Source organism: Mandrillus leucophaeus, unplaced genomic scaffold (genome assembly GCF_000951045.1).
Source record: "Mandrillus leucophaeus isolate KB7577 unplaced genomic scaffold, Mleu.le_1.0 Scaffold246, whole genome shotgun sequence".
Lineage (NCBI taxonomy): Eukaryota > Metazoa > Chordata > Mammalia > Primates > Cercopithecidae > Mandrillus > Mandrillus leucophaeus.
Genome location: NW_012102543.1, coordinates 2358573 through 2369623, shown reverse-complemented (window position 1 = coordinate 2369623; position 11051 = coordinate 2358573). Strand labels below are relative to the sequence as shown.

The 11051-nt window shown below is 38.6% G+C and overlaps 1 protein-coding gene across 3 annotated transcripts in view; it reads left to right on the top strand.

The window, feature by feature from the left end:
- SIPA1L1 (signal-induced proliferation-associated 1 like 1) overlaps positions 1 to 11051 on the top strand; it is a 211149-nt gene that overhangs the window by 48945 nt on the left and 151153 nt on the right. For 2 of the 3 annotated variants that reach the window (XM_011983133.1, XM_011983132.1), the window contains exon 2: positions 5186 to 6985. In XM_011983133.1, the coding sequence (XP_011838523.1) occupies positions 5488 to 6985 (1498 nt within the window). In that variant the 5' untranslated portion in view covers positions 5186 to 5487. Of the gene's footprint in view, positions 1 to 3889; positions 4538 to 5185; positions 6986 to 11051 lie in introns of those variants that run through there. The other variant, XM_011983134.1, reaches the window with a different exon arrangement.

Sequence of the window (11051 nt, the reverse complement as noted above, 5' to 3'; positions counted from 1 at the left end):
ATTCCACCATGTAACTTGTTCCAGCATTCTTTATTCTGTCATTCTTCTTCTGCCCTCAAACTTTCTGCCAAACTTTTGTGTTCTTTCCTTCACCTTCAGCTATACAAACTATATTCAAGCTTAACAAAACCTTTAAAGCGTAACCCTCTGAACTTTTTTAGTTAGGAGGGTGAGTGGGAAGAAAATGTGGTTTTCCCTTTTGATCCTTCCTCTATCCAAACAGGCACATTTTAAGTTGTTTTCTTATCTCTATATTTAAATATGGCTTTATCATGTTACATGTTTTGTATCTATAACTTTTGTATTCACTTTGTTAATTTTACCACAAATTTTTTTGACTCTACTTTGTTTCCGTCAGTGTTGTCTCCTTCAGAGAGTGAAACAGTAGGAGAGCAGGAACTAGATTTATCAACTGTTTTTCTCAACTCTTCCTGCTTTTTGTTGAAGGGAGAATACGGAAATGAAAGGAGGTAGAAATTCCATTCTAAAAAGTTGCGTGCTAATTCATAAATCTTAAATTATCCATGGCTTGCACTAAGATGTGTTTCAGGCTAACTTGAAAGAGTGAGCCATCCCTTCTGTCTGAGATGCGACTTTTATGTAATGTGAGTGGAATTCAGGAAAGCCAAGAAGGGATGTAAAGAAAATAGTTTGCTTTATTTGATTATCTTAGCTCATCTAATATTCAAGTACGGTGAAGTTATATTTCTGTTTTTAAATAGTGTTCTATTACATTCTGAAGTAAGAATATTTATAGGCATTCTAAGTCTGTGTGCACAACTTCAAAAACTATTTCTTTTTTTTTTTTTTTTTTTAAGAGCCTGGGTATTACCATGTTACCTAGGCTGGTCTCAAATTCCTGGGCTCAAGCCATCCGCCTGCCTTGGCCTTCTAAAATGCTGGGATTACAGGCACAAACCACTGTGCTGGGCCTGGACATTTTCATAAATACTTCTCTAGGGTATATCTCTGGATTATTGGGGCATTTGAATAGTTATTCATCAGCACAGTTCCTTCTGTTGCCCTGAAACATTGAGAACTGGTGTTGTATTTTAGGCTATACCAATTAAAGAATCTGAGAAGATCTCATTTTGGAATGTGGAAGTATTTGATGAGGAACGCTACATCTTTCTGGTGACGCTACCATATTGCACTGTAATTCTTTGATGACAGGAACTGTAGTGTTCCGCCAACCCCACCCCCTTCCCACATCTTCTTGTGTAACCTTTAAACTGCTCTTTATGCCCTTGGCACGATGTTGTTTCTTTCATTCTATTCCTTGAATTACTGTGCTCCCTTCCTTACCACTTAATCATTTCTTGAAAAAAAAATTTTTTTCATCATTGTGCTTGTTGATTAATTCATTGTAAAATAGGTAAATAAAGAAGATATCAAATGGGCATCCACCTCTATTTTTAATAATCTGGAGTTTACTGGAGATCACGACCAGAGATTTGGAGGTAACAGCATAGAGATGATATTTAAAGCTGCAGGCACCTACAGTATCACCAGAGAGAGCACTGGTTGCCATGCAGATTTCCAGCAGGTAACTTAATTATTCTGCCTTTGTTCAGCTGCACAGACAAATGTGATCCAACCGAATCAACACTCTGCTTTCCACAGTGATATTATTACTCCAGTGGACCCATGCTTCTGTCTCATCCTAATACACTTAGTGCTCACATGCATCCTGATAAAAATGCCCTTTATCCCCCTTCCAGAAATATGAAAAATGGTAAGAGAAGTAAACCATAGACACCACCCTGCAATCACTAGCTTTTCAATGGACCCCAACTGAAGACTGAGTAGTGGGCAAAAAGAGGCAAGAGAAAATGAAGAAGCACATGGTTATCGCAGAGGTCCAGAAAAGAGAGGTTCAGGGTGGAGGATGGGTTCGGGAGTGCGGATACTTCACAGAGCCAGACTGACAAGGGCTTTTTAGCAATCAAGAGGTCCCATGAGAGGTTCCACTTTCAGCATTCTCAGGGACTTGATGTCTAAGTGACTGACCTACTGTGGTACAACTAGTCCCACCAGGAGATAGTTCCTGTTATTAAAGAGCTTACAATCAAAATGGAAAGTGTATAGGAAGGAGGCATGACCCATGCATCCCCCGTCATCTTCTTGCTTCTCTCTGTCTCCCCGCTACACCTGGAGCTTTCCTTGAAGGAGGGACTGTTGGATGTATGGTCCATGCTCAGAAGACACTACAGAAACATAGGGAGTGATTTAGAAGACAGGAGGAAGCATTTCTTCTGGAAGAATGGTGGGTTAGGTTATGAGAGATGTTGAGTGATGAAACTAGTTGAATTGAACTCATTAAACTAAGCTATGGGCCCTCTAGATAGAATTAGTGTTCTAGCTACATGGATCTACCATAGACTTAAATAGTATCTAGAGCTGTAAAATTAAATATGTAATAAGAAAAAATTTTATATAGCCTGCTCTTTCAACAGATGGAGGTGACATGCTGTGAATTCGTATTGCTCTTCTGTTTAATTCTATTGCTTTTTACCATATTGGTACTTAGGTTTGCTGATATTTAAGAGAGTTGCTAATCATTGTCAACATAGGTTTGCTGTTTCCGCCTACCTTGAGGAATAGGTGTTAAGGTATTATTGAGCTGTCATCATATGATACACATTGATGGACAGCATTATTTTTGACTGGCAGTTTAATAAGTGCAAAGCATGTATATTTCCATATATACTAGTCAGTGCCCAAAGTTTATATTGTATTCCAAAGGGGTTTGATGCCATAAATAAGAATGAAAAAAGGGAGAGAGGGAGGGAGATGGAAAATGAGAGGGAGAAAAAAATACAAAGAAAGGAAGGTCCTTATGACTGAAAAAAAATCTGTTATTTAACATAATTGCCCATCTCGAACCTCATCAGTTTTTACAGGCCATTAAAACGTGGCTTCTTTCCCATGTGCTCGTCTATATTTTGAAATGAAGAGAAAACATTGAGTCGTTGTTATATAATGTAATGGGAGTCTTGAAATTTCTTTTGAATTGGTAAGAAATTTTTATATTTAAAAATAAGATTTTATAAACTCATTAAAAATATTGGAAGTATATGAGATGGTTTGGAAGAGAAATACTGATGGTGGAGACTGAGCATTTCCAAGTCAGTTTTATTTCTTGTATTTTACTGCCAGCTTTTAGTTTCCTCCTATAATGGAAATTACTTCACATCTACTAAGAAAGACAGTTCTGCAGTAAAGTATTTTCTAAGGCAAATGAAATGTGGCAAGAGTTTTTATCGTGGTGGGATTGGTGTGTTGTCCTTTTAGAGAATGAATGTTTTGGGAATGAAAGATGATTTATTTGGATTTCTGTGAGGTTGTGAGAAATGTTGAAAGCATCTAATTTTTATAAGAATCTACTTAGAATTATTATTTATGCCATATAGAGTATTCATTGAAATAATCAGCTTTTTGGAAGATGAATTTGCATTTTGGTTCAGTTGATCCATTTTCCTTCCATTTTATGAGAATCACTTCTTAAACCTTTGCCGTGGCCATACATGCTGTCCTTTGATATCCTCGGAAGCAACAGTTAGCATGTTTTGTCACTTGAAGGGTTATCATTGAAAGAGGAACATGTAAAGTTCTGGAATGTAAAGGGAATAATAGCAATCTGACAGTAGAAGTATCTAGAAAGCTCAAAAGCCAGGTTTAATTAGGTAGCAGTGCAAAACTATTATCCCTTTTACAAAAGACGGTGAAGAGGAGTGCTAGTGAAAACAATTGGCATTTATCTGAATGGCTCCACAGACCCAGCCAGCACGAGCCCAGCCAGAGCTTGCCTGGCCCTGCATTCTGCAGGCAGCATGCTTTTTTTTTTTTTTTGAAACACCCCTACGTGTTCCAGCCTTTAAATAGCAGTGAGTCTTCTAAAATGATGCTGTGTGCTGCAAGAGAAATGAAAGCGCCTGCCTTGGAGGCAGGAAGCCGACTAGGGAGATGCTTAATTATCGTGGAAGTAAGTGCTTGTTACCATTGAGTGGAGAGTGCAGCAAGTGCGGGTCGTCCTCGGGTGTCAGAGCTGTGATTTGTAGACAATGCCGCCCTGTCAGCTCAGTGCTGGTTCAGCAGCATCTTTCCAAACATGTATTTGGCAAGAATTTAAAGGCCACCTCTTGTGTAATTTGTGGAGTCTTGGAAAAGGAGCCTCTGCCTTTCTTTTCAGAATGTACGCAACCATGCAGAATTTTGTACTCAGAATCTGTGTCTCCTGCCTCCTGCCTGACGTGCTCATGAGGAAGTTCATTTCCATGCCCGTCACCTGGAAGGATGCTAACAGTTCTCTGTAATCTGTTGGGGATATGGAGAGGGCCACCCAGAGCTGTGTTTTGTTTCTGCCGTCTTCATAAATTAGCACTGATGGGGTGGAGTAGGTTGTACTGCATAAGGAAATGCAGGCATTTTGTTCATTAGTGAGATACTTCTAGCTTTTAAGAGTACAAGAAACTAAGGAGAGCTTGGGAAGAGGTGGTGGTGAATGCTGGATTCATTCTGCAATATCCTCGTCTCGGTAAGTAATAAAGTAGAGGAAAATACAGAAGAGTGCTAATGGATATAATGGCTCCGGGAAAACCCTTTTTATTTATTTATTTTTTTTTCTGCTGTATTTGTTTTTGCCAACTATGTTAAGCCTTTGTAAGGAAACAAAAAACATGTATTAATTTTGGAATAGAGGAGTTAAAAAGTGATTGTTGCAGCATATTCAGTAAAGTCATTTTTCAGTTTTTACTTTTGTCAAAAAACTGTGTTGCTCTAATTATCTTATTCACTTGGTTACATCTCAAACTTCTGGTTATCACAGTAGCTCATGATGTTCTACATTTTTAGAGGTCATTGGAGCAAAAGTCTCTACTTTGGGCAGGAGCCATGATATCCAGAACAAGATGTACCCCTCCCCCTACCCCCCATTTTATGAAACAGTTCAATTAAGATGAAGTCTTAGTGGCCTTTTTTTTTAGAATATAAATTATGGATTTTATCAAATGAATTTTACTTTCGTCCTTTCTTTCAAACATGCTTTACTGAAAATATGGATTTTGGAACTGTGAATCCCAATCCATTATTGAGTCTTTTATTTTTATGTATCTGGTTTTGACAATTGCATGTTTGTTTTTAGATGTATTTATCTGCTAATTCAAATTATCCTTTTCTGTTTTAGAGAAAGCATGGGATTATGGCAACCACAGAGTCTCAGTAATACAAGTTCCATTCAGTTTTTTCTGAAAGAAAGCCCTCTGTTAAAGTGAAGCAAAGAAACTGTTGTGGATTATAACGTTTAGGAGTTCCAAATTTTCAGTGCTTTACAAAGAAAGCATCATTTAATCTTTTAAATGAAAAAGATTAAGATCTCATGCAACTGTTGTATTTTCTGGAAGCCATTCTCCAAAAGGGAAGTGCACATTTAAAACACAGATATGATGGTCCTTGCTGCAGGGATTTAAGTCTACTTGCTTTTACATCATGACCAGCTTGAAACGGTCACAGACAGAAAGGCCCCTTGCCACTGACAGGGCCTCTGTTGTTGGCACAGACGGCACCCCCAAAGTCCACACTGATGATTTCTACATGCGGCGCTTCCGGTCCCAAAATGGCAGCTTAGGATCATCAGTTATGGCTCCTGTAGGACCCCCCCGAAGTGAAGGTTCTCACCATATAACCTCAACCCCTGGAGTCCCAAAGATGGGGGTAAGAGCAAGGATTGCAGATTGGCCCCCAAGAAAGGAAAACATAAAAGAATCTAGCCGTTCAAGCCAGGAAATAGAAACCTCAAGTTGCCTTGATAGCCTGTCCTCCAAAAGCAGTCCTGTGAGTCAGGGAAGTTCTGTTAGCCTCAATTCCAATGACTCAGCCATGCTGAAAAGCATACAGAACACGCTGAAAAACAAGACAAGACCGTCGGAGAACATGGACTCCAGATTTCTCATGCCTGAAGCCTACCCCAGCTCCCCCAGAAAAGCTCTTCGCAGAATACGGCAGCGAAGCAACAGTGATATCACCATAAGTGAACTTGATGTGGATAGCTTTGATGAATGTATCTCACCTACATACAAGACTGGACCATCACTGCACAGGGAATATGGTAGCACATCTTCAATTGATAAACAGGGAACGTCTGGAGAAAGCTTTTTTGATTTGTTAAAGGGCTACAAAGATGACAAATCCGATAGAGGTCCAACTCCAACCAAGCTCAGTGACTTTCTCATTACTGGTGGTAGCAAGGGTTCTGGTTTCTCTTTGGATGTTATAGACGGGCCTATCTCACAGAGAGAGAACCTCAGGCTTTTTAAGGAAAGGGAAAAACCACTCAAGCGACGTTCAAAATCTGAAACTGGAGACTCATCTATTTTTCGTAAATTGCGCAATGCCAAAGGTGAAGAACTTGGGAAGTCATCAGATCTTGAAGATAACCGATCAGAAGACTCTGTCAGGCCCTGGACATGTCCAAAGTGCTTTGCCCACTATGATGTCCAGAGTATATTATTTGATTTGAATGAGGCAATTATGAACAGGCATAATGTTATTAAGAGGAGAAACACCACCACTGGAGCTTCCGCAGCTGCCGTGGCATCCTTGGTCTCTGGACCTCTGTCTCATTCAGCCAGTTTTAGCTCCCCAATGGGCAGCACAGAGGACCTGAATTCCAAAGGAAGCCTCAGCATGGACCAGGGAGATGATAAAAGCAATGAGCTTGTAATGAGCTGTCCATATTTTCGGAATGAGATAGGTGGAGAAGGGGAGAGGAAAATCAGCCTTTCAAAATCAAATTCTGGCTCCTTTAGTGGATGTGAAAGTGCCTCCTTTGAGTCTACCCTTAGTTCCCATTGCACAAATGCAGGAGTGGCAGTACTTGAAGTGCCCAAGGAGAACTTGGTGTTGCACCTAGATAGAGTGAAAAGATACATCGTGGAACACGTAGATCTGGGTGCATACTATTATAGAAAATTTTTCTACCAGAAGGGTAAGTAGAGATCCTTTATTTCTTACATTTTCTTTTGCCGTACTTTCTGAAGTATTGTATATTAAGATATTTATTAGCAATGTGGCATAAGATTTGCATGTCTTCGTTATCTTTCTTGATGGTAAAATAGCTCGATAGCCATTTGCTCAATTTATTTCTTCTTGCATTTTTTGAGTTACTTTCCCCTTTCAGATATACAAATGTCTTGTATATTAAATAGTACTTTTACAAATAAAAAGCCCCTTTGACTTAGCGGTTGAAATTTTAGTCTTTGTTATATAGTAGATTTGCTGTGTCACCTTTAGGGATAAATGTACCAAGTTGAAAATATTTAAAATATAGCTATTTTTTAAGGATTGCAAAAATAGTTTTAATGCTACTTTCATTTTTTAACACTTTCGCAGTAAGTACAGGAACCATGTCTTTGCTGCTTCAATGTTGTCATCAGTAGGCGGGAATTATAACATATTCCTGTCCATTTACAGGAAATATTGTGAAAACAAATTACATTATTTGACAGAAGTCACAGAGCCAATAGATCTCAGTGCCAAGAATCAAATCTAGGTCTTTGAATAGAAAAGGCACTGAAGAGAGAAGTACCTTTGACAGAAGGGCCACTTCCTTTCTAATCTTTTCTTTGAGTGAGAGAGTAAAAAAAGAAAAAGAAAAAGAAAAAAAAAATTATATATATAGTTGAGATTACACTTTATACACAGTTTTATCTCATACTTTTAAGAAAGACCATTGTGATTTACTGAAAAGTAAGTAGTATAAGTGAACTCTTACAAGCTTTTTGAGCAGCATTAATTAAGGAATGAGTTTAAGTTATCCAGAGAGGCAAATGAGGAAATGGGATGACCATCCACGAAGGACATACCTCTGTGTTCCATTAGCTAGATCAGTCATCTCTGCAGCCAAGTGAAGAGGCTTGTGGCGAGAGCCTCCCAGTCTGCAAACTACTCCCGCAGTGTTTTGATTTCCACTGTTCTGGGGTTTTGAATGGTATTTAAATTTATTCTTCTGAGTGAAGTTTAGTTTCAAATCTAGTACTCATAGCTTTATAACAATTGCTTTAGAGTAAAACATATCTTAATGTTACATGATAGATCCCATTCCAGAAGGCTTTATTGACGGAAAAAATCTTGTCTCGTGACTAAATTCCTACATATCTATGGTGTGGGTCTTGGAATCAATATTGTTTTGCATACCCCGATGTCATTTTTAAACATTTATCTTCTCAGAATAATTTTCTGAAGTTTATATTTTAGAAATTACATCTCTCTTACACTGTCCTTTAAGGTCCAAGGTTTCTCATTCTTGCCAACTTGGCATTTGGGGGTGAGATGATTCTTTGTTGGGGTGGGGTGGAGACGGGGGCTGTCCTGTGCATTGTAGGATGTAGGATGCTTAGCAGCATCCCTGGTTTCCACACTATCAATGCCAGTAGGTTTTCCTCCTCCCTCTAGTTGTGACAGCCTAAAATGTCTTCAGGCATTGCCGAATGTCTCTTAGGAGGTAAACTAACCCCTAGCTGAGAACCCCTGCTTTACTGTACCTGTGCAAATTTTCTGCAGGTGTTTCTGAGCTGTCAATAGGTGGAGGCAAAATGGCCTCCACCCAAAACTGACACTGAAACATATTAGTTATAATCTAATTTATGTAGTTATGGGTACTTTTTTCCTATTAGGCACTATAATAACATTATTATAATAATGAACATTTTGGGTACTTATTGTGTACCAGGCACTGTACTAGGCATTTGCTATGCCACATTTTCTCATTTCAATTTCTTAACGCCCAGGAGGGTAGGTACTATTGTTAACCTTGTTTTCCAGTTGAGAAAACTGAGGCTTAAGTGATAGGCTCTCATGGAGCTAGTAAATGTTGGAGCCAGGCTGTCTGAACAGTCATGTTCTTAATCACTGTTCTCTGATCTCTGCTAGGTTAAAGAGATGGAGAATCTTAAAGTATTTTATCTTTCAAAAGTCTGCAATAAAAATGTGAATGCTTACATTCCAGATTAATCCTGTTTGTTCATAATAACCTCATAAATCTAATAGTCACTAATCCAGTAGTTACTAATTTGAAGCATGGAAAATACCCTCTTACCCAGCATAACTGGAACTAGTGAATTGAAAATATCAACTCAAGCAGGGAATTTTTTAAAAGTATACATTTAAGCTGTTTTATTATCATTAAAACATGTAAGAATATGTTTGCCAAACTCTTGTGAGGCCAAAGGCTTTTCTCTGACAATGATTCTACTCTTTTAAATTCTTCATTGTGTTAATAGGCTAAACCATAAGAATAAAAACGTAGAGACTAACAACACAATCTGAGTACAAAATCTTAGATTTCATAACTTTTTTCTCATTTTATCGTAGCTGTCCTGCCCACATTTAATCCAACAGCTTTCTTTTTAATGACTTGCCTTTATTAAGTCTGTAGTAAAGCCTTAGTTTTTAGTAGGAACAGCGTTTATCTTTTGTACTCATATTTCATCAGCTTTCATAATTAAATTTCAGAATTAAAATAGCAAGTCAAATGGTATAAACAGCCCGCTCTTTGTCAGCATGAGGTCCAGCTGGTGGGAGCAGAAAGTATGTATGGCACTAGGGATCACCCACTAGACTGCTGGTGCCACTGGGTATTCATCAGCATGGTTTGCAGGGGAATGATGAGCAGTGGTTAATCCAGGAAGCTGTCCAATGGAAGTCAGTTACACAGAGTGCCTACTGTAAGAACTTTTCTTGGGCCACACAACTTAGAATTTTCAAGTCAGACAGGCAATTTGTTACAATATGATAATATACCACTAGTAATGGCTCTGGATAACAAAATTTGGAGCAGAAATTAAGCTCTGTAAAGTATAAACTGTACATTTTAAAAATTGTTATTTATACTTTTATATAGTATAAAACATATCTAAACAAACAACTCTGTCTTATAATAGGCAACTTTGATTCACTGAAATTAGCAGACTAACTCATTTTTCCTAATCAGAACCTTAAAGCAAGTCTTCTTGTTGAAGGAGTACATCAGTGTCAGATGTAATTTATCCTCTAGCACCAGGGTGTGGCCCTGCTGAGCTGGCTGTCACTCAGCCTCTTATCAGGTAGTTTCCATTTGGCTGCCTAATGCATTCCTGACTTGACTGTGGCTAAGTCTCAGGCAGGGGCGGGAGTGGAGTGGGAGTACTTTACTAAAGTATGCTATACAGCTGATATTATATGTAAAGTTAATCATATTTGGCTGATAAAGCTATAATCACTTTTTATTATTATATTGTTTTTATAAACATTATTTTACGAATTTAGACTTCAGAGGATATTTTACTCCAACATATAAGCCAGGTCGATTGCTGGAAAGATGCTGGATCAATAGAGGAATCCCATTGTTTGTACTTAGTAAAATAAGCAACATGCCATCGATGCTTTTCTTTCCAGTCCTTTCTCATGCCCACTTCTCTTTGCCATTTTGTTAGTGAGTGTATGTTTATATTGAGACCCAAGATTAAATGACGGTAATAATATAGCTAACATTCATTGCATTACTTCTTTGTACTTTATTTAGAGTTCCTCACTTAATGCCCATTGGACCCCAAGGTGAATCTGTCCTGGTGATAGAAGTCCAAGTGATACAGCCACATCCTCCTTAGGGAGGCACAGACTAGGCAGTAGAGCTGCATTCAGATTAACCTGAATTACTTATCTTCCTTTGAGTGTGTGTATGTTTTCTGTTTTTATTTATTTTTATTTATTTACTTATTTTATTGTTATTTTTTGAGACAGAGTCTCGCTCTGTCACCTAGGCTGGAGTGCAGTGGCATGATCTCGGCTCACTGCAATCTTTGCCTCCTGGATTCAAGCGATTCTCATGCCTCAGCCTCCCAAGTAGCTGGGATTACAGGTGTGCAGCACTGTGCCCAGCTAATTTTTGTATTTTTAGTAGAGATGGGGTTTCACCATGTTGACCAGGCTGGTCTCGAACTCCTGGCCTTAAGTGGTCTGCCTGCCTTGGCCTCCCAAAGTGCTGGGATTACAAGCATGAGCCACCGCGCCCAGCC